Source organism: Rousettus aegyptiacus, unplaced genomic scaffold (assembly GCF_014176215.1).
Source record: "Rousettus aegyptiacus isolate mRouAeg1 unplaced genomic scaffold, mRouAeg1.p scaffold_m13_p_5, whole genome shotgun sequence".
NCBI classification, from domain to species: Eukaryota; Metazoa; Chordata; class Mammalia; order Chiroptera; family Pteropodidae; genus Rousettus; species Rousettus aegyptiacus.
Genome location: NW_023416308.1, coordinates 27,630,659 through 27,654,597, shown reverse-complemented (window position 1 = coordinate 27,654,597; position 23,939 = coordinate 27,630,659). Strand labels below are relative to the sequence as shown.

Genomic DNA, 23,939 nt, shown 5'->3' with positions numbered 1-23,939 from the left:
AGAGGGGAAAATACCATGGAGATAAAAGCAGCAGATCACTATATCCTCATATTTAGTTGGTTACAGTCCTGTCAACTTTATCTTCTAAATAGCTCTTGAATGTATCCCAACTTCTTTATTGCTATTGTCATACTTTAGTTCAGGTCCTACTGTGTTACCCCAATACCAGTGAGTACCTGTGTTGTAGAGATCATTGTACTCTTTTGCAATCACTGACTTTTGTCTTCCCTGTTAGTCCAAGTGCATCCTGAGGGCAGGACTTTCTCCTTGTCATGTTCTTAATACCTAGCAGCATGCTTGAATTGTCACAGGCACTCAGTTAAGGTCTGTTGGATGAACAAACCAAGGTTATTAAACATATCCATCAGGATGATTGTGATAACTAGCCAGGCTTTTAAAATCAGTTAAGAAGTTAGTAAAATTAAAAACAATAATGACGACAAATCCACAAATCCTTCAGAACAAAATTCAAAAACTCATCCAGAAAGCTCTTTATATTTTGGTTCCTCTCCCTCTGAGTCCAAGGAAATTTACTGTTTATTTCTGTATTTCCAGTATGCAGCTAATACTTGCCACAGAGCAGGAGATATGATAAATATCTGTGTCCTGGTTGTTCAAATTTGTCATAGCTAGTGGAGGGGTGGTTGGTGTCTTGATTCTCAATCAGATCAGAGGTAATTTAAGGTTTTTGACTAGTTTTAGGTCTTGCTTACATTAGAGCACCTTTATTCTGTCCCTCAACAATGAACACATATTTATTGAGCCCTTATTCTGCATGGTATTGGGGCCATGAAGTAGGTATCACACTTAGCTTCAAGGATCATCAACATAACCTTGACACAACCATACTGGGGAGTCAGGTGATCCCCAAGAGACTGAGAGTGAGAAGGAAAGACCCATACAACATGGTTCCTCCTACCGCCTCTTTCCAAATTATGTAAAAGTGAAGGTGGAGGGAGTCTTCCTTGAGAGACATTCATTTGTCCAAACTTAGTTAGCAGAATGAGGACAGAGAGTTTGGTTTGAACGGAGGTTATTTTACTGATGTTTAGAATGTGGTCACTCTTGCTCTGCTTTATGTATCCTTGTTCAATGTTATTCTTTCTCTCTGTACCCGGTGTTGATTTTCACCTCCCTGGCCCAAATCTGGCCCCTCCTGGGCCTTCCTGCCTGCCTTTCAGAGATGAGTGTAGACTGCTCATGCCTCCGAACCTGAATGAAATGTTCCATTCGTTAGGTCTGCTGCTCCTCACTTCATTAGCGTCCCTGATGTTTATAAAGCCAGGAGATAATATTTTTAGGTTCCATTTGGAGTTTCCTGGGCAGCCTCTCTCTAAGCCACTTAGGAAGTTTAGAAAAGAAGGTCATGGAAATGTTAGACACTTTCCATTGAACTTTGGTTAAGCAAATTGTCTTGAGATGATATTCATAGACTCCACTGGGCAGACTTTACTGGATGATAGGAAATTCTCTCTCTTTTATTTGTCTTGCCTTCACCTCTGAAAGGCAGAGGTTTTTTGTTTTTTGTTTTTTGTTTTTAAACTTTACTTACATAATCTTTATTAGGATATAATTCACATACTATATGATTCATCCATTTAAAGTGTACAATTTAAGATTTTTAAATATATTTACAGTATTGCACAAACACCACCACAATTTAATTCTAGTACACTTCTGTTCTTCCTAAAAGAAATCCCATACCTATTAGCAGTCAGTGCGATTCTCTCTCATCTCTCCCACTCCTATGCCCTACTAACCACGGGTCTAATTTTTGTCTTTATATATTAGTCCATTCTGGACTTCTCTTTTAGATAGAGTCATACATTATATAGACTTCGTGACTGACTTCCTTCACAATTCTCAAGGTTCATCCATGTTGTAGTATATATCAGTACTTCATTCCTTTTTATCACCAAATAATATTTCGTTATATGGATATGCCACATTTCATTTATCCCTCATTTGATGGACATTTGCATAGTTTTACTTTGTGTCTAATATAAAAAATGCTGCTATGACCATTTATATATAGGTTTTTGTGTGGACAGATGTCTTCGTTTCTCTTGAGTATATACTTAAGAGTGGGTCATGTGGTAACTCTATGTTTAACTATTTATGGAACTGACAAACTGGTTTCTGAAGTAGCTGCATCATTTTGCATTCCTCCCAGTCATGAATGAGGGTTCCAATTTCTGCATATCCACAACAGTACTTGTCATTGTCTATCTTTTTGATAGCTCTTGTAATGAATATTGAGGAGTGTCTCATTGTGGTTTTGATTTCCATTTCCTTAACGACTGAGGATCTTGAACATTTTTTTCATATGCTTATTGGACATTCGTATAGTTTCTTTTGAGAAATGTCTGTTCAAATCTTCGCCTGTCCTTAAATTGGGTTGTCTTTTTAATGTTGAGTTGTAAGAGATCTTTTTTTAGTCTGGATACAAGTTTCTTATCAGATACGTGATTTTCTCTCCTAATATGGATTGTCTTTTACTTTCTTAATGTTTTAGTTTGCAGCATAAAAGGTTTTAGTTTTGATTAGCCCACTTTATCTATTTCTTTATGCTTTTGCTGTTATATCTAATAGATCTTTGCCTAACCTAAGATTATGAAAATTTACTCTTATAAATCTTATTTTCTTATAAGAGTTTTATAGTTTTAGCTCTTATATTTAGGTCTACGATCCATTATGGGTTAATTTTTGTGCATAGTGTGAAGGGGTCCAATTTATTTCTTTTGCATATGTATATCTTGTTGTCTCAGCACTATTAAAAAGATTATTCTTTCCTCATTGTCTTGGCACTCTTGTAGATGGAGATATTATATATATTTATGAGCTGATTTCTTAATCTATGGCATAAATAATCATTTGCGCTAAGTGGTTCTTCAACATCGTTCACTATGATAAATGAGTAGTTTTTGATGTATAGTGAACTTAATTGAGGGTATCTGAGTTCTAGGTCTGATTTGGCATGTGATTTGTTTTTTAACCTGAGAAAGCCACCCCAAATTGCCATTTATTGTTTATATTGAGTCATATACTGCCAAATAGTTTATATACATTATCTTATTTGAATTGTACCAAAAAATCCTGTAAGTTATTACTAGCTCCTTTTTATACACAAGAAAACTGAGCTTTACATAGTTGAAGTAATTTGCCAAAAGTGACGCCATTAGTAAGTTACAGACCCTGAATTTGAGGTCAGGTTAGCCTGACTCCTGTTCTAGGCCTTGAACAAGTTATGTGAAATAATAGTAACCAGGATAGGTCAACAGAAAGTAGCCATTATATGTGCAATTTGTGAAGAATACAAAACCTGAAAATCTAGTTATGCCAAATGGTTATCAATTTCCTCATCTCTGAATAGGCATATAACCCATTCATTCCACTTATCTCTTGTATTACAATTAAAACAGAAGAAAACTTTAATTTTTAATTTACTTCAGTGTATTTTAACTCCAAGAAAAAAAAACAGCAGACTTTTCTAGGAAAATTTCATCATAATTTTATAAATTAATTGCATAAATCTCATCTAATGCAAGTTTGTTTTCCCAGGATGTTACTATTGACACTTAATTTTTAGTTTTAGTTTTTGTTTTTGTTTTTGTCTTATCTCTGATAGGTTTCAAAGAAAGTTACTAACAGTTGTCTGGTAAACAGCCTGAATCTATAGAGTTTGTCATAAATAAGACTTTTAATACAATTAATATATTCGATTAGGGCACCTTTCAGGAGCGGCCACTGTGAATTCAGATGAAGCAGAAATCCCCCTTAGATGGGAGGTGTCAATACACATTACACCTCAGATCAGCTCTGCAATTTCTCTCCCTCATCTCTTCTCTCTCGTCCTTTTGTCAGGTGCTCACTTGGCCTTTGGTGAAGAATTTGGGTTATGTGACTTTAGAACAATGAGACGTTTCCCAGCACGTGTTGTTTGTGCATTTAGAATGCTATGTCCTACTTGTCTTGAAGTCTCTAAAGGAACATGTTATTATAAAATTCCAATATACATAAATAAATGAAAAAAAATAGAAATATGTGTTCTGTGACCAGCTGCTCTTACTTGTAACTCCTCCCAGTGCTCTCCTGCTGCAGCTGTGAGGGCGATGTGTGGCAGACATTGACTGTTCACAGCACAGTTTACTTCGTGTCAGTTTCCCTTGGCCCTTAGTTCCCATGGGAAGAGAGCTGAGTCTTTCCTTTCCTTTCCCTTAATCCCCAGTCCTGATTTCATTCCTCTCCTGGTCCATCTTTGAGTTTAGGCAAATGCATCACTTGGGATCCTACTATATCCACCTCCCAATGTCAGCTTCGCTTATTCCTATTTTGAGTGGAGATGGGTAAGAATTAATGCATTAATAGTCTCTTTTTTACCACCATGCCTTCCCATCTTCTCCCCCTACATACACTTTCTTGGTGGGAAAATAATGACTCAGAAAGTTTATGGTACATAAGTGATAAAAGATCTAATGAGAAGTCAAACAAATGATGGCAAATGACTTGGCAAGAGAAAACCACATTTAAAAGTCTACTAGTGGCAGGTGAGCGTGATTTGGCATATATGAATAATTTGAAAGAGTTGAGTGAATGTGTGTCCAGTATTTTGCACAGCTGACTTGGATCAGAGTTGTGCAAAACACTGGAGAGTCTCTACACCCTGGACAGCACTGTGGGCTGAGGGCTGAGATGTGTGCCCTTCTCCTAGATATTTCTTAGAGTCACTGAAAGATGAGGTTGATGGAAGTGCTTTGTGAAACTCCAGACCAGACATGGTAGTGCATGGCTGTTATTTCAATCAGAGGAAAGGAGCTGTGCTTACTAACATTTTGTTGTGAGGTTTGGTACATCAAGGATTTAAAATGACCCAAACTTTGAAGATAGCATGAAGTGGATATCTCCCAGTCATCCTTCTAAAGGGTCCCATTTGCAGAATTACATGGCCAGCTTACCTGAAATCATTGCTTAAATAACCTGTTGATTGGAATGTATTGACCTGAACTACCAACAGGGCTGCTCCATATAGTCAGCTCCAAGCTCTTCCTCTTCTTGATGAGATGTTTCTCATGTGTCTTGATTTGTCTATGTTATGCCTCTTAATATTGCTCAAAACCTCAGTTGGATTTAGAAAGTAGCTATTTTTATCGTACATAAAGCATGCTATTTTCTAAGACCTTAATAAAATTGTGTTTACCCAATGTACTTAACTCTCATACCCAACATCTCCATGACAGTACTCACATTAACAATACATGTTTCTTACATTCCCACTCTGACTAAAGTGCATTGATTATATGCATCTGGTATTTCTGTTTGATTAACATGGCATTCACACCTATATTCATTTCCAATTATTCTTCCCTTTCTACCATGTATTCTATTTATCTCTGTTGTGAGTTTTTTCTGCCATGTAGTTTATTTGATTTGCCCTTGATGAATTAACAAGTGTGATTTTTACATGCTCAATGCTCAATGGCTGCTCTGTATTCATACCAAGCAGTATCTTGAGGAAACAGATCTATGTAAAAATGCACATGTATTTGTCTTCATTTATTATTCTATTTTGCACATATCTTAGAAGTCTTGGATGAGTCAGCCTTAATGCAAGGTATTAGAATAGAGGTGCGCTGTAGTGGTAAAAACCGAGGGTTTAAAGAGCTTCTGCGAGCCAGAATTAAATTTTACAGACTTCAGTCCGTTAGGATTACTGTAAAGTGGCTGTTACACTTTAGCAAGTAAGAGGCTTGCCAGAGCAGTGACTGTCAAATGAATCGCAGTGTTTTCTCCCCTTTGGTCTCAGGTTGGAAATTATGAATGCTTTCACCAATATAATTATTTATTACTGTTATGGCTGTTGCATGATCATGGAATCTCCTCTGTGGTTTTATGCCTAAATTTCTCTCTTTACAATGAAAGCATCCCCAAATATTAGAAAATATTTTAAAAGTTGAGTTGTGATGGTAAAACAGCAAGGAAAGAACTGACCCCAAATGTCATCATGGATAGAGGTGAATTTATGTAAGAATCATCAGGCAGTGACTTTTGCTACAAGGCTTTATGATTCAGGGATGGAAATCATTCAGTGACTATGGGTATTTTTAAATGTTTGGGAATTTGACAGAGTTCAAATTCTGTTTCATTGAGTGCTTTAATGTCTTTTTCTTTTTTTTTTTTTCACTGCTAATTTTGTGGCCCATGTGTATTTCATGAGAAATTTAAATTGTATGGGATTTCTTTATAATTTAGTCATCTACTCATTTGTCTAAGACGTGTAAGAAAATGTGTGGGTCTTCCTAAAAACACTTTAAAGGGAAAGTTTGTACTGACTAATGATTAAATTAGCTAGAAGCCTCAAACACTGGAGTTGGTTTGAAAAGTTAGCTCTAGAACTATTAAACAGATTTAGAAAATGGCTAACGTGGTCTCCTTCCATTTTATTATTAAAAAAATTATCTGAAAAATGTGTGTATGTGCATGTGTATAAGAATGGATGATTTCAAATGGAAAGAACCATATCATAAAATATTAAGGCCCTTTTTCAAGTAACCAAAGCCATCTGTAGTAAAACTGACAGCAGGCCTGATTTTACTATCTCAGATCATATTGACTATCAAATAGTTGTTTTATTCATTTGTTCATTTATTCAGTACTCCATTCATTGATTCATTTATCCAGTTGCTTATTCCTTCCGCATTTACTAAGCAGTTACTATGTTACTACGGCCAAATCACAGTCAGAGCCTGTGTGTGCTGACTTGAAACAGTTTGTTGTGAGAATGCAGAGGAGGACTGGGAAGATTGTATTCAGGAAGGGCCTGGAAACCTTCCTGCGGGGTAGGGGTGATGTTTGCTGCTATGTCTTGACAGATGATCGGGACAAGTAGACCAGGGCTTTCCAGAAAGGGAAAGAGCTGTAAAGGTGCATATGGGGGTGTGAAGTACGAGGGTGTGATCAAGGGACTCCACCTGGTCAGGATATTCAGAAAGCAGGGTCTCTCTGCAGTGGGGAAAAAAGTGAAACGTGGTTGAAAGCTGGGCAGGGGGCAATTTTAGCCTTTTGGGTATATTGGATTCTATCTGGTTAGCAATAGATATCTTTGAAGAAAATTTTTATTTCTACATCATGTTGAAAAGATTCTGGTTGCAATGTGTTCTTTTATTTTTGATTTTCTATATGATACCTTTCCGTGAAGCCTCATCTTTCACACAGGTTTGAGGACTTCTGCAGGGAGTGGAGAGCTGCCTGCGGTCGCCATGACTGCATCTTCCCAGGCTCTGAAACCTCAGTCGTGAGTCCTTCCTAAATGCTCTACCCCAGTGGGAATGGCAGTGCTTTAGACTGTGATGCGAGTAGATTCCCACCGCAGATTTTTTACATGGTGACAGAAATCTTTCCTTCCAATATCATTTATTTTTAAAATAATATAAATTTTATCTATTCTGTGAAGCTGAAGGTAACTCATATCTGAGCTAGGGACGGATATTGAGCATGAACAAATGAAATAACATTGACAAGATGGCTTTTCAAAGGCTACGGGTTGACCATGGGGGAACTTATGAGAAGTGGAACATTGTCTCTAGGCATTTTGCAGAGGTTTTGGACAGAGGAAAGTTAATCAGGAGACCTGCATGGGGAGAGAGGCGTGTTATTTAATTAACGTTACAATGGACTGACTTGAAGGCACGTGGTGGTTTTAATAGAGGGAGATAGATGTCCTTTTTTGCAGGGCTAATTGTTGGGGAAAAGCAGGGTCTTTGTTCAGGCCCAGCATGAGGGCTCTGATCTCTTGGAGCCTAGGGCTGCCCCTGCTTATAATTTTAGACAGCACTATTCAAGGCTGCTCTGTAGAGAAAAGAAGAACAAGAACAGTATTGTGTGTGCAGGATCAGTGCCCAAACCTCCCCAAAGTCACTAGGAAAAAAAAAAAAAAAAGAATGAGAGGACACGGCCGTGTGCGTTTTGGAGTATTTCCCCATCATTTATTTGCTATGCTTGTTGGAAAGGGCAAAGCTACACTTCAATCAACTTGGAGCTGAGGTGGGGTGACTTAACTAAGCACCCCCAGTAAACCAATTAAATTTACTTTCCCAATGATATGGCATTAATCTTGCCAAAATGGAGTGAGTAACTAGTGTGGAGACTATGTGTGTTCCATGCTGCCAGCCTTGATGGCTAGGTGCCAGACGCTAGTAGTGCCAGAATACAAATTATGTAGCTGATGCCCTCTAAATAGCAAAATCTGTGTTGCTAAAGGGCAACATTGAAGCATTGACTGGTGGCAGCAGGGGCAATGAGAGATACGTTTCCCTAGGATCCTTTTGGGCAGCTGGTCAGCACAGGTAGTTGACACCAGCAAGTAAAACACTTCATCTGCATTCTGGGTAGCCAGTCCAAACTCAGCGAGAGTTACAGAATGGGTTCAGCATTCTGTAACTAAATGCATGTGTATGGTTAACTAGAGATTGCTACAGTTTCAGGTTTACATTTCAAGCTAAGTTGTTAGAAAACTTTCAATGGTCAGGAGAAGAGTTAGCCAAGGAAAATGTAAGGTGGCCTAACACAAGAAAAGAATTCCATGAAGTGAATGCAATGATGTACTCCCTAAAAAGAGAGCTAGTTTGGGGAGTGCCTCAGCAGCACGGTATAGGGTATGTACTGGACAGTGTGTAAGACAGTGTGTACTGGACAGTGCTAAATTACTGACTAGCTTGAGAGCTAAAATAGCGAGGTTATTGGCGTGAGGTCTTATTTTTCTCAGGTGGTTCAAAAATCACTGAATGGGTATCACTGAGTGGGTAGAATCCAGTATTGGAAGAAATCCTAGAGGGTGTATACGCCCCTCATTGCTGCTAATGTGTAATGTAGCTGTGAATGTATGATTAGAACTTCCATAACCATATTTCATGTTTATATAATAGAAATCGATATCCTTTCATCCAACGGGGATAGTGTCAGGATTTGTGTGGTTTGCATATTCAGACTTAAAATTATTCTTATTATTATGTCACAATTTTAATGGCACACACCGAGGGGCCACCTTGTCCTAACGTCTTTAGAGAGCACTGTACACCACAGTTTGGATGAACTTCCATGAAAATTTTATGCCTACTAAATCCAAAGTCACAGTTATGATTTTTCAAATTAAAAAGAGCAGTGAAGTGTTGTTGACTGTGTACTCTGCATCCAACACAGTGCAAGTCACTTGGCACACATTCATTCCACGTTCAGTTCAACTGTGTGAACTGCACAGTGTGATCGGCTCCATTCTATAGGTGAAGAAATTGAGACTTTCTGAGGCCAAAGGATTGACAGCTGGATAATGGCCAAGTTAAAATCCCAGCTCTTGTCTATCTGCTGCCAAAGCTTGTGCTCTTTCCCAATCTCCTACATTGCCACCTCAGTTATTTTAGAGTTGAAGTGCATTCTCTACAGTTAGGAAACTAAAGCTTGATGGTCAATTTGGCAAGAAACTGCAGGTCTTTGTATGGACTGCTTGGATGCACAGACATTTATTTGGAAGTGTCTCCTTACTCCACACATCAGTCAATTCATTTCAATTAAAAAATAAATACTCTCCACAAGAGAACATGTTAGCTCACTGAAAACGAGGTGTGTATGGGGATGCTGGGTCTTTCTTGGATCTGGAATGGTCATCGCCAGCCATCTGGTCTCTCTCAATGCTGCGGAATTCCCTGAAAGAAATGTCCATAATCTTTTTGATTTTTTAAAATTCTTATTATTATTTAGAATTTTTAATTCCTGGAAAGGGATCTCTCCTGGGAGCCTGCCACAAGAGAGCTGCTTGCCGTGCATGTTTTCCTCCCACAGTCTGTGGCCAGCTCCCCACCCAGCTGCACCCCCACCCCCTCCCCAAAGGGTCCCTTGTGGCTCTTCCCACCCAAGGCCTTTTTGTGATGAAGTCTTTCAAGATAGTTTCCCAGTCTGGGGAAAACACATGTTTCTGATTAATCTGACGAAATACATTTCCTTAAAGAAGTAACTTCCATATTTTCTATTTTCTTCATTCTCCACATTACCTATCATTACCTATGATTTTGAGCCCTGAACATTTGAAAGTGCTTCACAGGCCTGACTGATTAAATGGCGCCTTCTTGCACGTCACATGTGTCAGATTTGCTTTTCTCCTCTTCACCAACTAGAAGGAAGAAAGGTTTTTATTGTATAGGAGCCAATTCAGATAGACGAGATTTGAGCTGGGGCCTGTTCCACCTCATGCGTCATCACCAGGACCATCCACTACATTTCAGCTCCTTCACAAAGGGTGATGCAAGATGCAGAGTGAGCACAGCTGGCTTCCTGTAAATTAAAGAAGGCTTCATCTCCTTTTGGCCCTTACGAACAGAGAATTAAATGTGAGCTGTAATCCCAGAGAAGTCGAAATATCCCTTTTTGAGATTGTTTTTCCAACTGTCAACTTTATATCAGTGACATATTTGGTGCTCAGTAAATTCTAAATATGAATAATTACACTGGACTCCCTAGAGTTGTTTTTATGGATTTATCTTCTTGCATATTTAGGAAACTCAGATTCTGGGCACATTTTTTAGGACAGTACACATACAAAAAGAGTTTTGAAATAGCAAGGGAATTTTAAAAATGCTCTGCATCTCACTTCCTCTAGATTCGGCATTAGCAAAGGTAAGATTTGTATTAATTTATTAGGACCCAGTAACATTGTACAGTGAAGAATGCTAAATTTAAGAGCGGAAGATTCCTGTGTAAGGTGTTTCTTGATAACTGCAGTGATGTACTCAAAGAGTGTTATATTCACTGGCTGGTGAGATGTTCTCGACATGACACATACCATTGTTTTCTTGGACCCGGTATATGGTCCTAGATCTGGAGGAAGTGACATAAAATAATGTGTGTTCCTGATTCTCATTACAGCTCAGCAGCAAAGGTGGCCCCTAACCAAACCCATTATTTCCTTGGTTTCTGTGAGTTCAGGTCAGCCAGCTTTTGCATTGCCACATCACCGTTATCCACTAGCAGATATAACTAAGCACGGAGAGGCTGCCACAGTCCAGCCACCAAGAGAGGTGAGGCTTTCTTTATGTGTTTCTGCACCACCTTTGAGGTGGTCGTGGCTCAGCTGACTCCGCCTGCCCTCCCCATTTCCCATCCCACTCTGAACGCATCCCCTTCCTCCCTGCAGGGGATTCCTGCAGTATGTCCAAAGGATTCCAAAAATGTAATGCTTCCTGGAACCTAATCAATTACAGTAAATTTGAGAAGGTGGAGCGGACTTGTAACAGGCTCTGTGCTCTCTGTAAAGTATCTAACAATCTATTCGTTTTCGCAAAGATGGAAAACATTGGGTTCGTTTTATGTATTCTTTTATCTTACAAAAAACAATATAGCAACTACATCTTGCCTTCATGATAATCAGTGAAATAAAAGATTCACCTTAAAGTTTGGAAATTCCCGAAGACTATATCTGAGCAGCGGTTCGAAAATATGAACAGTATGCTGTATAAAAGTTCAGGCCAACAACAAAACAACTGTTTTGCCTTGTGGTGAGCCAAATGCCATTTTTCATAAACAACTATACTCGTGTATACTCAGATGAAAAGTAAAATGAATATAGTGAACTTAGGCAATATTTTTCTTTAAGGAAATGAAGATAGGAGATGAGAGGAGCACAATAAAAGTTTATAAAGACTTTCTCAGTGGGAAAGGAGTCACTTGGTTATCTCTTTAGTCTTAAACTTTGAGGAACTTTGAGTCTCACATTAGACAAAAAAAAAAAAAATAATAAGACAGATCTCTAAGACAGATACTTGGGTTGTTAGGAAGTTATATGTTCATTAATTCAATAATCAACATAGTTTATTGAGCTCCTACTGTCTTGAGCTGAGCACCTAGGTTTTATTTTAATGAAGACTGAAATTAGTTGCTACCCTTTAGGTGGTGTAGGAGGCAGCTATGCATGTTCAAATAGGCACTAGGGGTGTGCTCAGGCTGCCGCTTGTGAGGATGGGAGGGGAATTCTTTGTGTATAGCAAATGTCCCTGTGGGAGAAAGACTGAGGAATAGCCTCTGTGTTCATTGTAGAGTTTTGGCTTGACCTTCCCTTGCATCCTCTGTGACCTCCTGAGACCCTGTCATCTTCATTTTACTCTGTATCTTTTGCAACCGTTCCAGCTTGAGGACCTCTTATTGATTTGTTTTATTATCATTCCTTGACTAGTGGCCATGCAGGAAAATTAAAATGTAAAGTACTCTGTGAAGTACTGGATATGTCACCAGACCTTAATTTCATTTTGGAATCTTGGGAATTTAAGGCCCAGAATGATAAAGACATAGGATCACTGTGACTCTACTTCTTCATGTCTCATTCCTACCCTTCGGCTTAACCTTCCCCTCTTCTCAGAGGAGGTCCCTTCTACTGTTTTCTCCTATATTGTTGTCCCTTTTCCTGTGCTATCTGCTATGTCTGCCTTGCTTCCAGTATCAAGAACAGGATGGAGAAATTCTCCACCCCGATCTCTATTCCTTCATCTCTAGGGTGGTAAATGCTAGTCCTTTGGGGCAATCGACTTGGCATTTCAAAATGAAAGGGAGAGGAGAGGGGGGGAAATGCCACAATAAAATTATCTTAATTTAAGATTCAGACCAGAATTGCAGAGAACATCTGTTTTGAAGTCTTGTGCTGTTTCTGTCACCCAAGAGAAGAGCAGGGTAAGGTCAGAGGAGGGCCTGAGCCTTCCAGCAGCTAAAACTATCTGCCTCCTGGAGAGGTGCTGGGGTCTTGTTCTCAGGGGCATGGAGCTCCTTGCTAGGAGCCTGGTTTTCTGCTTCTGCCATATTATTAAAGGAACAGTGGCTCTTCTGCCATTTGTGCTAATGCCATCATCCCTCTACCTCCTCAAGAGGTCAATTTAGGACAACTTAAATTGGAAATCCAAATTACATGATCCCCAAAGGCTCATGGGACAGCCTGAATTCTGCATTACCCAGGTCCAGGAGAGAGCACATTCTCAGAAAATATGCTCGGGCTACTGCAAGGAAGTAAACTGATGCTGGGTGTGGAAGAAGCCTCGAACCTCTGTAGCCTTGACTGGCAGCTCTTCGCCTCTTTCTGTGTGATCGAGTCTGATTTGCTGTAAGAGGAATATGTGATGTCTAAACTGGTGGATTTTAAAATGTCACTTGGTCTGTGGATGGGGCCAGTTCATCTTACATTGTTGAGGCTGCAGATGCAGCTGAATGGTTCATAATTACAGTCTAAAGAAACTGCAGACGATAATAGAGCCAACCCAGACCCCTTTTCTCCTTACAGCCCATGCCAAGCTGTCTGCTACAGGGAATGATAGTGTGGTTATCTTGCAATGTACTTGCACAAAGACAACACATTCAGTGAAGAGAAGGTGGTTGTATTTCTAGAAGTTGAGTCCAATTATCTCTCTGTTCCTATGTACATTGTATCCTGCTTTGTGTCCCAAGAGTCCAGTAACAGACCAAGCTGAATGGTAGTGACTTCTGCAAATGTGATATCCATAAATATAAGGAGCTGCCATGGAGAGAACTTCAATCAGGTGATCCTATTCTAGACCTGACACTGCCTTTTTTAGGCTGTGTGGCTCTGGGCAGAATGAATTACTTTTTCACCCTCATTTTCCACTCCCTCTGATAAATAGGAGTGCTGGAATTGACTCCCCCTAAGAGTCTCCCATCTTATTCTAAGTGTGACGAAGCCAGGACCTAAGGCTTTCTCTCCTAAGAACCACCACAAACGTGATCTTCCTTCTGTATTTGAACCACAGCTTTTCCGTGATTCTTAAAACAAATACAAATCTCTAGTTTTCTCTTCTAATCAGGTAGTGCTGGAATTTCCCAATTGAGATCAAAGCTGGGTAAGTTCCCAAATCAGGAACTGAGGATAGGTCTCAGAAAGATTTTTAAATTAAACATGATCTCTCTACCTCTCCCCACAGCAGTACATATAAATAGAGAATCCAAATGAGTCTGCTCATAGAGAAGAGATTTAACGGGATTTCTCAAATAATCTATCTTATACTGGATCTTAATAGCATTAACAGTGATTTAATATTAATTGAGCACTTTCTCTGACCTAGGCACTGTGCTAACTACTTTGTATTCATTTTCTTATTTAATCTTCCAAACAACTCTAAAAGGTGGGTGTTATTATTATTCCTAATTCATATGTGGAGGAACTAAGGTCCAGGGTTGTATGACTTATTTGTAGTAATTCTGCTGTTTAGTTGGTACAGTTAAAATTTGAACCTGAGTCTTATTCCAGAGCCTACACTACTCACTCTCATCTTGGTTTTATTATGGAGAGCTTTCCCAGGCAAAGAGGCCCCAAAGTCTTCCCTCTCCCAGCCTATCCCTCCTCTTGCTTCCCTCCTAAATGCAGCTCTTCTTATCGCTCACTGTTTATTGTACCATCTAAACAATAGCTAATGAGTCTGTATTACATGGTAGGGAGAGCCAGGGGTGATTTTATTCCCTGAAACAGAGATGAGGTTGTGACACAAATAGGTTAAGTGGCTTTGGTGAGGTCACAAAGCCAGCCTGCAGTCAGCAACAGCACAGTTCTGAGTCCCCCACTTGGGTTCTTGAACTGACCTCAAGGCCTTTAGACATTAGAGTTTAGTTAAGAGAGTTGTTTTCACTTTCCTTTCAATCTCCGATTTTCCATTTATTGCTGTTTGATCATGGTGAACATCGAAGCTCAAGACATCTTTCTTCCCTGATGTGCTCTTTAGTGAGACACATAGAAACCACCTGCTTTAGAGTTAAGCTTTAGAAGGCTGCTTCTGTGTGTGACAGGGACTCGCTTTTTCTCAGAGAAGAACAACCACAAACTCAGACAGGTTGTTAATTGAGGACTTAAAAAAAAAAATCTTACATTTAAACCAGTAAATCAACATCTGTGAGTCATAAACTTGTTCTGGATCAGCCGTTAGTGGTCTGAATGTTTTTGAACTTACCTCTAATACAGCATATTTTAGCTCGAAACTTAGATTCTTTGGTTTCTTGAAATTCAAGATTCAGGAAATAGACAACTTATTCTATCTAGCACACTTCTAGAGAAAGTCTATCTTCCATGATTATTTGAAATTAGATGTATTTTTATATTTTTCACTGAAGTTGGTGTAGAGTTGAGGGAAGAGTGTAACTGAGGAAGTTTATGTTTTTTACATACTCTTTGTGTTTGAGGAGATTCTTTTAAAAATGTGGCTATTTTATTGATATAGTAACATCTAGTGCCACATCCTTGTCCCCTAATTTCTGCAGCTTTTTTTTTTTTTGACCCTTATTGATGTGATATTTCTGGTTTAAGGCATTTCAGCACTTGCTGGATATAATTTTCTGTCTAGGGAATGTTTAAAAATGCAGTTCTGTTTTCTTCCAAGAGCAGGAGGAGGAGCAGACTGCTATGTTAAAAGCAAAAGCAAAGAATGATGTCCTTGGTTGAATTTTCTTGAATGCCTTAAAAATCAGATATAATCTAAAAACAGCTTGCCTAAGTGATCCGAAAGCAAGGCTCAGCTGATCTTGTTTTGCTGGTGGGGAAACCGAGTGGACAGAAGTGGTGGGGAACAGTGGTTCTGCTCTGTCATGAAGGACAAAGGGCCAACTTAGAGGAAGAGTCACTGACATTTTTCAGTTCATCTTCATAAGCCATAGCATATCAAAATTACTTAACCTATGAATTAGAAAGAGTTGTTGGCAAAGTAGAAGCCCACAATGACCGGAAAATTGATAATTTATCATTCGACACCTATTTATTGAGCATCTGTAATGTGTCAGGCATTGTTTTTTGGGGCTTTATTTTTTAGGATATAGTAAGACTGAAATGGCATCAAAAGTCCATAAAAACATTTAGAAAAATCTACTTGTGTCCTAAAAAGAATAAAATTTTCATTTATCAACATTGATTAATCAAGCATGATACTTTTACAATATTTTAACTTGTCTATCTTAATGCTCCTTGGCCCAAATGAAGTTTCAACCAGATCTGAGGGTAGAGGTGTAACTTCTGATAACATCAATATTTAGATTAGTTTATGTAAAAGTAACTTTCTTGGAGGTCTGTTGTAGCCTCTGGCTATCTCCCCAACCCTGCCATTCTACTCAACCCCATTCCTTGATTGGGACCTTCAAACACTTTGAGCTTCTGTGCTTCAGAACTCCATTAGAAAACGATGATTGACAAGTTGAGATGTCATTGTTGAAGAATTGAAAGAATAAATCCCCCCACCGCTAGAGTGGAAAGTGTTTACAGTTTAATAAGGGAGAGCTCTTTCAGTGTCTAATTTGGGGAGTGTTAGCAGCAGTGTTTAGGCTAGCCTGCGGAAGAAAGCTGAGGAGCCAATTGGAGAATAGAGAAAGTACTTGTTCCAAGGAAGCTGCTTTTGAAAATAAAAAAGTGCTCACACTTGAATTAAAAACAAACAAACAAACCCAAATTTTTAAAAAAAATCAATAAAACAAAATTCCTCAAAGCAACATTCGATTTGTTCAGTTCTTCTGCTGATGTATTCATAGCGGGTAAGGCAGAATGGGCTCAAGATCCTTTTCTTTGTTGTTCATTTGGATGTGTGAATGTACAATTCATTCATAAGCTGTTTCTCCCAGCTTTCCTCAGGATCAGAAATGACTGCTCTTCTCATCCAGGGGCCAGCACTGTTTTCTCATACCTTTTAGAAACACTGGATTACAGCAATCTTTCAAAAATTAGAATTATCACATGCAAATATTTTTCTCTGGTTACTGAAGGAGGGGCATAATCTGAAGTTTGAACCAGAAGCTCAAGATTGATTTTCTATTTCTGGCTCTTTCCCTCATTTGCTGTGGGAAACCTGCAAGTCACAAATGCTTCAAAGAGAAAAAGCTGGAATAAGATAAAGGTAAGCAGGTGTGTTAAAACTTAGAGGCTGAGGTGACAGTTAATAGGCAAGTTGCAGGAGTTCGACCTATGCTTAGAAATCAGGAAACAATACTAAAAATAGCTTTCCCCTGTTCGGAAAAAAATTATATTTAACTTTTAGTTACTCAAAGACAGATCTCAATGTCTGGCTCAGCTCTATGTGAGTATAGATTATGTGCCTCTATATCTACTGGTTGATTTGTTAATTAGGACCAACTATCGTTATTTAGAATAACCAATGTATCCATGGCAAATCATTAATTATTCAGGAGCATGCTATGCTGTCTGAAGCGTCTGGCATTCCCCAATGGAACAGGGGCCGTGCACTGTGGTTCTGTCATGACTAGGGATGATGTACTCCAGAAACTCAAAGCCACGGAGCCTCTGCATCACTTTTTTGGTGGTGATATTAGTAGGGCTGTCAGTTTCATCTAGCAGAGTCTGTGGAAGGAAGGACAAAGCTTTGGACAATGGTGACATAATCAGAGGGACAAAATAATAGCTTCCTTTTCCACAACACCACCGCTGTAGGTAAAATGTAAGCTTATAGAAGCTCAGAACTGGGTTCTAGTTTGGGAGGCCTGTTCTCAACTCTCTCAGCAATACAGCAGAATTTGGGCTTTTGTTTTGAGGTCTCCGGTAGGCTGCTTTGGGCTAGATGGTTATCAAAGACAGGTCCGCCTTTTCTGAACAATTCCACGGGTGGGCTCTGAAAAACCAAAGACTCACCAGAAAGAACAGTCTTGATTCCTGACTCACTAACTCTCTGGAGTCCAATATTCTTAAAGCCCTCTGAGGACACTGGCTCCCGAGCCCCCTACGCCTACTCGCACGCAAACCCTTCATCCGCATGCCTCACGTCCTGTGTGTCAGTCTTTGTGAATGAATGATGTACACGCACTAGCAAAACTATGCTGCTACCGGGAGGAGGCCAGATCGGGTGACCAACCCCTCAAGAATGCGTGGAGAATCAGGGGGACTTTCCCGAAGTGGTTGGGGAGCCTCTGCACGCAGCCTGCTCTCTCGGGGTCCGGGGCTCCCTTGCCCTGGGCCCCGGGCCTGCCGGCTGCGCGCCCCGCTCCACTGTTGCTCCGCCCACCTTCCTTTCGCTTTGGGCGGCCGCTAGCGATTGGCCGCAAGTCCTTGCCCGCCCGTCCCCCGCCCCGGGCCGCCCCGCCCCTGACACCGCCCGCACTCCCCCCTGCGGAGATCCTGGGGATGGTGGGGGGGCGGAGGGGCGCGCAGACCCAGCGCGGGGCTCCGCGCAGCGAGAAACGCCCTAAAGAGGAGGGAAGAGCGCGCGCGGGCGGGAGCGCAGGCGAGCGGCTCCGGGGAGCGGGGACGAGCGGAGGCAGCCGGCGGCCGAGAGAAGGAGCGGGTGCGGGCGAGCAGGGAGCGGCGCGGCGCAGGCGAGCCTGGGACCCGGAGCGCGCGCACTTTCCTGCAAAGTGCCAACTTCCCGGGAGAGTGCCGGGCGCGCCTTCTGGGCTCGGGGCACAGTCAGCGGGAATTTGAGATTTTAGGGAAGAGAGTCGGATTGCCCCCGTCCCCTTTCCCCTTTTACGAATCCCCATTAAAAAGAAAACAAGAATAACAGCAAACTTCCTATCATCCTGTCCGTCCCCCACTTCTGGCACCATGAAGGCAGCCGTCGATCTCAAACCGACTCTCACCATCATCAAGACGGAAAAAGTCGATCTGGAGCTTTTCCCCTCCCCGGGTGAGTGGTGACTGCCGAGGCGCGCACCCCAGCTTTCTGCTGGGGTCTCCTCCGCTTCTCCCCCTTTTTGCTATTTCCTTCCAGGCAGTTCTCTGCCTGAGCAGGGCGATGCTGGTGGCAACTGGAGACAGGCAGAGAAGATGAGGACTGTTGGTGGCCTGAGACCTTTGTGTGGCGGGTGGAATATATTTTTACAGCTGTGCTTTCGTGAGGAGTGGGAAAAAGATTATAGAATGTCCAGGACCCCCATTCCTGCTTCTTTACTTCTCCCAAAGAGCAAGAAACCTCTGGCGTCATTCTTTAACGCTGTAGGGATGGACCTCGCAGCAAAGGACATCATTTCCCTGACCCTACATCCCCTAGAACTGGAGATGGATGGAGGGCCCTGGATAGTAAGAGCCAAACGATGTCTAACTGGTGGGCTTTCAAGAACATTTTCTAATGTCTTGCCTTCTTGAGCTCCTCTGTCACATGTCCTTTTGCTTTCTAGCTCCTCTTTTCTGGGTTGAGGACAAGGAGATGGGAGGAGAACTGAAATAATTGATCATCTTAACTTAAGGAAACATCCCAATTCTATTCATGCAGATTACTCACTTTATCCATCTTTCTAATCTGCTGTGAATTTGTCCTCTGGTACTAGAGATGTGTTAGAAGCAGGGAAACATCCCAACACCAAATGTGATTTTGGGTCTTTGATTGGTAGTGTCATCCTCCTCTTTAATTTGAGGAAGAAAGGGATAGGAAAGAAATTTTATTTTGCCTTAGGCACACTTTTGGTGTTAAGTAGTTTAATGGAGTCTGATCCTTCAGAATTCTTGGAATAAATGCAGAATATGAAGAGATGCTTTCTTTCAGCATAGGGAACTGCCAGCTCTCCTTAGAAGTTAATGATTTTAGAGATAAAGGTATATAGAGAGATACAAAGAGAAAGTGATGCTTTCTGGAAAATAATTGCTTTAACGTGCTACTGTGTTGTATCTGATTTTCAGTAAGTTAAGCTGCTGCTCCCTGTGGCTAACACTTCTTTGCCTCTGCAATAATTAGTTGCTTATTTTAACTCTTTCTAAATCTACTTAAACTTTCAACACAAGCCAAGCCGATGTTTTGTCATTTGGAGGTCTTTCAGAAATATTAATGAAGACATGGTCATGTCCTCTTCTTTTAGACCCCCTAATATTCAACCTCAGTATTGGTGCCTGGGAAGTGTACAAAGAAGGCTAAGCTTGTTTGTTGTCATAAGGATGAGGATGGCTAGTCAGAGCAATGCGTAGATACACTAGATTCATAGAGACATTTCAGGCACTTAGAGAACTACAGTTCAGGAATGATGTCGCTCTGACTGTTGGATTTGGGTGTTTAAGTCAGCCAGAATAAATTCTGTTAGTCACAACTGATTCAAACCATATATACAAGAAATGAAAGGATAGTTCCCAGCAGAGATATAAACCCAACTAATAGGTCTTTTCCTTCAGAATGGCTTGTTTATGTGTGTGTTCATAGAGAAGAGACAGATTGGGTCATCTGGGAAATATCGTGTAGATATGTCAGTCCACACACCTACAATGGATCCTGTGTGCTGGGAGTGAAAAAGAGTCCCTGGCAACACATGTTTTAGATCATAGTAAACAGCTGAAGCAATTTTTTTTTTTGGGAGGGGGTAATTAAATGTTAAATATTGGAGATTTTAAGTATATTGTGCTGTTATTTTGGTTATTGATGAAAAGAAACCCTGGGCATGTCACTTCCCTTAGCTTTTCCATCCATAAAATGGGTTGAGTAAGGCCTATTGCTACAGTCACATCAGTTATAAGTGCTTTTATATACCTCTCTTTATAAAACAAGGGTTACAAGCCACTGATCATGTTTTGTAAGCAGCCTTCAATAAGATAAAATTTCAACTGGTAAAGAAAGAAAGTGGGCAGTCTTCTGCCATTCCTTGTAATGAGATTTGATTTCTGGCACTATCTTGGGGAAAATAAAAGGAGAACATTAAAAATATACAGAATATAATAACTAAGTTTTAGTTATTATTTTTCTGGGTGTTTGGTAGTGTATATGTGAATATCATACCTATACCTCAGAGAGGAAAGGGGGAAATAGAGGCACAGAGAAGGTAAGTCACTTACTTAAGAATATTTAGCGGCCAGCGACTGAAGTAAAATGAATCCCTATTTCTAGCTTCTCAGTGTACGCTACCTTGAGTAAGACTGCAAGTTACCTTTGAAAAGCTCAGTGAAAAAACTTCAGTTGCGACTTAAACTTGCAGGTGCAAGGATGGAAAAAACATTGGCCAGGCTGCCTGCTTTTGTTGTGGGAGAAGACACTCGCTAAGTGAGGATTTGCCTTGCCCATCCGACCATACAGGACATGTGTTTAAAGTTTAACTTCTCGTAGCATGGCTTTGTGTCCACAGCTGTGACTTAAATATTTGTCAGAATGATCCTTTGGGTTGTTTAGTTTCTTATGTGTGGAGACAACTAGTTTGGGATCTGAAATAATTAAACCAAGTCCCCCTCCTGTTCCCCCATTATGTGAGAGCCAAAGAGAGGCAGTGGGGAGGTGGGTGTAGAAACGGGAGTCCTGGATTATTCGCACGTCTTTGTGAATTGGACCTGATCAAGAACCTTTATTCTAGATAGAGACCTCACAGGAATTTTGACAGCTTTAAGTACCAAATTAACATATACGTAGTTTGAAATAACATTGGAATTGAATTTTTCTTGTAAGTGTAAAGTGGGATATACTATGTTGATTACAATATGCAGACTGCAGGGTTCTCAGATCTTAAATGGGCTAAAACAAACAAAGCTATTGAGTGTCCATGGAGTTCCCTCCCAGTGTGGAGCTTGCTTCAAAGGGGTGGAGGCTGGGTGCCAAAGCAAATACATTCCCAAGCCGCTTAATTTTTCCTTTCCTTCCCACTCCACCTTCCTGGTGAGGTGAGCATAATGCCCAAAGAAGAACAGGAGTTCTAATTCTGGATGTTAGCTTTTTTACAAGAATTAAAGGGTTAGCCCCCCTCCCATCCCAGCAGAGGATGCCTATGCATCGGCACCTGTATTGCCCTTAGAGAGAGGAAAAGCTTTTTCTATCTCCCCAGAACCTTTTGTCAATCTTTGTATCTTCATCAATGTGGACAAGAAAGGAGGGCAGAGCTGTCCAGGCTATTAGGATCGCTCATTCACTGTGCTTACAGACCCTCATGGACCACTATCCATTAGTGATGAAATTGCCTGGCGGTTCAGAGTCAGGACTCCAGAGCCAGACTGTCTGGGTTTGAATCCCAGTCCTGCCACTTGCTAACTGTGTAACTTTGGACAAATTACTTAATGTCTCTGTGCTCAACTCCTGCATCTATAAATTAACCGTAGTATGATAATCGTTTAAACTCATAGGTCGATAGGAGAATTAAATCTATTCATGTGTGAAAAATCTTTAAACTGTACTTGATCTGTAATAAATTCTATTTAATAGTTAACTGGAAAATAAGTCAACAAAAATGGAATTTTCAGGGGCCCTTGTAATGTTTAATAGGGGCCACCACTGTATTATGCTCCTTTTTACTTATGAGAAGAGTAAAGTTAAAGATGACTTTTTCACTTGCTTAGTGGAGAGCTCATGTGGATGACACTCCATTCTGTGCTCCAGAGAGCAAACACTGAGATGGGTAACTTTCTGAGTGTTAGAGTATCTTGAGGTGTCCCAATGGTCAGAGCTAAAGGCACAGGGATCAGTTAGTTACTTTGGGTCATGGAAGTTGTCAGTGCTACTTCAGAGCAAAAAGGCTACCAAGGAGATTAAGAGCCAGGGGGATAGTTGCACGGTTGATGGAAAAATAGAGTGTTTCAATTATGCAGAGTTGAGAAATGCATCATGTCCAGTTATAAAGTATCTCACATTTTATTTATTTATTTGGTTGGCAGAGCTTGCATTCCTGGCATTTTTGGTTGGTTTGTATTGCTGGGGCTTTTTTTTTTTTTTTTTTTTTGGGTCTGTGTAACTTTTTTTCTTCCTTAAAGAGACCAGACCACCCTGTAGGAGATCGCCTCCCTCTACAAGACAAACCAGCCGTGGTCTACCTCCCAGAGTCCAGCTTGCTCTAGACTCCATCAGTATCTCTATAAACCCAGAGCTGGTTAGTGTAGGTCAGGATTTTTCAGGAAACCAAGGCTCCCTGTTTCTAAGAGTACAGATAACTCTACTAAGTCAACATCAACAGCACAATAAGATACCTCTGGTTTATGGAAGGAGTGACCCATGGCTGTGGTGGCATTCCATGAGTTTACATTGACGGTCAATTCATTCTTGCATTCACCAGTGATAGGGGTCTACTTGAAACACACATAGAACCTGCATTATGTTCTCATCACTTTCACATAAAATAGTGCTGTTACATTCCATACTAACTCAGGAGTGGCGGCAGGTCTTATTTTATCTAATTTTCAGAGGAGGAAAATTGTATTCAGAGAGATGCATAATTTGCCCAAGGGCACAATGTTAGGAAATTACAAACTGATGAGCTGTTTCAGGCATTTTATGCTAAAGTAAAAGCACTGTTATTCATAGAAACTCTGGTAATTAAAAGAGCTACACACACAAAGGCTGTGATGGTTGGTGCTTTTGGGGTTGGAGCGGTGCAGGGGCTCCCAGCCACCCTGCACAACTCCTCTGAGCTTGGAGAAAGGGCCTGTTCATGCCCTCGGTCTCCAGGTCTGGCAGTCAAGTGCGCTGCTTTAGGAAGATGCTGGAAAGTGAGGGCAATGTTTGCTTCAGATCACCAAGCAGAGAACCAGGGTGCTTGTTTTTTTCTGGTGTCTTCCAGATGTACTTCACTCTCTCACAGGTGGGGAGGTGATTGTGTTCACTTCCAAGGTCACAACCTTCCTGGAGTCTCCTGATTCTGCTTGTTTTACTTACCCCTTTCACCATGCACACTGCTCTGAATATCATCTCACGATCTGGATGGTGAAAGACACAGATTAGCAATGAGTTCATTTTCTTAATATAGTTGCAGTTTGATTTTCCTGCCTATACAAAGGTCAGAGGTATCTACATTTGCTATTTTCTGTCTACACAGAAAATGTTCCCCTACACCCTCATCTAAAATTTTCCAGTTTATTTCTTGGGTCAGGGCACATTGTCGTTTTGGTACCATTGTGGGACGGTAAACCCCATGATTCTACGTGCAGACCTGCCCGCCTTCCACAGCCGATGGCTAATAGAGAAGCAAACAGACGCCCTGGGTACTTGTCTGAGGGTAAGGGATTGGCTCCTGTATCACTGCCTGGTGGGGAG

At 40.7% G+C, this 23,939-nt stretch overlaps 1 protein-coding gene across 3 annotated transcripts in view; it reads left to right on the top strand.

Moving 5' to 3' along the window:
- Window positions 1-23,939, top strand: part of ETS1 (ETS proto-oncogene 1, transcription factor) — a 120,167-nt gene that overhangs the window by 37,754 nt on the left and 58,474 nt on the right. The window contains exon 1 of one of the 3 annotated variants that reach the window (XM_036221696.1): window positions 18,172-18,644. The exons of 1 other annotated variant lie outside the window; for it this stretch is intronic. In XM_036221696.1, the coding sequence (XP_036077589.1) occupies window positions 18,563-18,644 (82 nt within the window). In that variant the 5' untranslated portion in view covers window positions 18,172-18,562. Of the gene's footprint in view, window positions 1-18,171; window positions 18,645-23,939 lie in introns of those variants that run through there. One more of the 3 variants, XM_016139145.2, reaches the window with a different exon arrangement.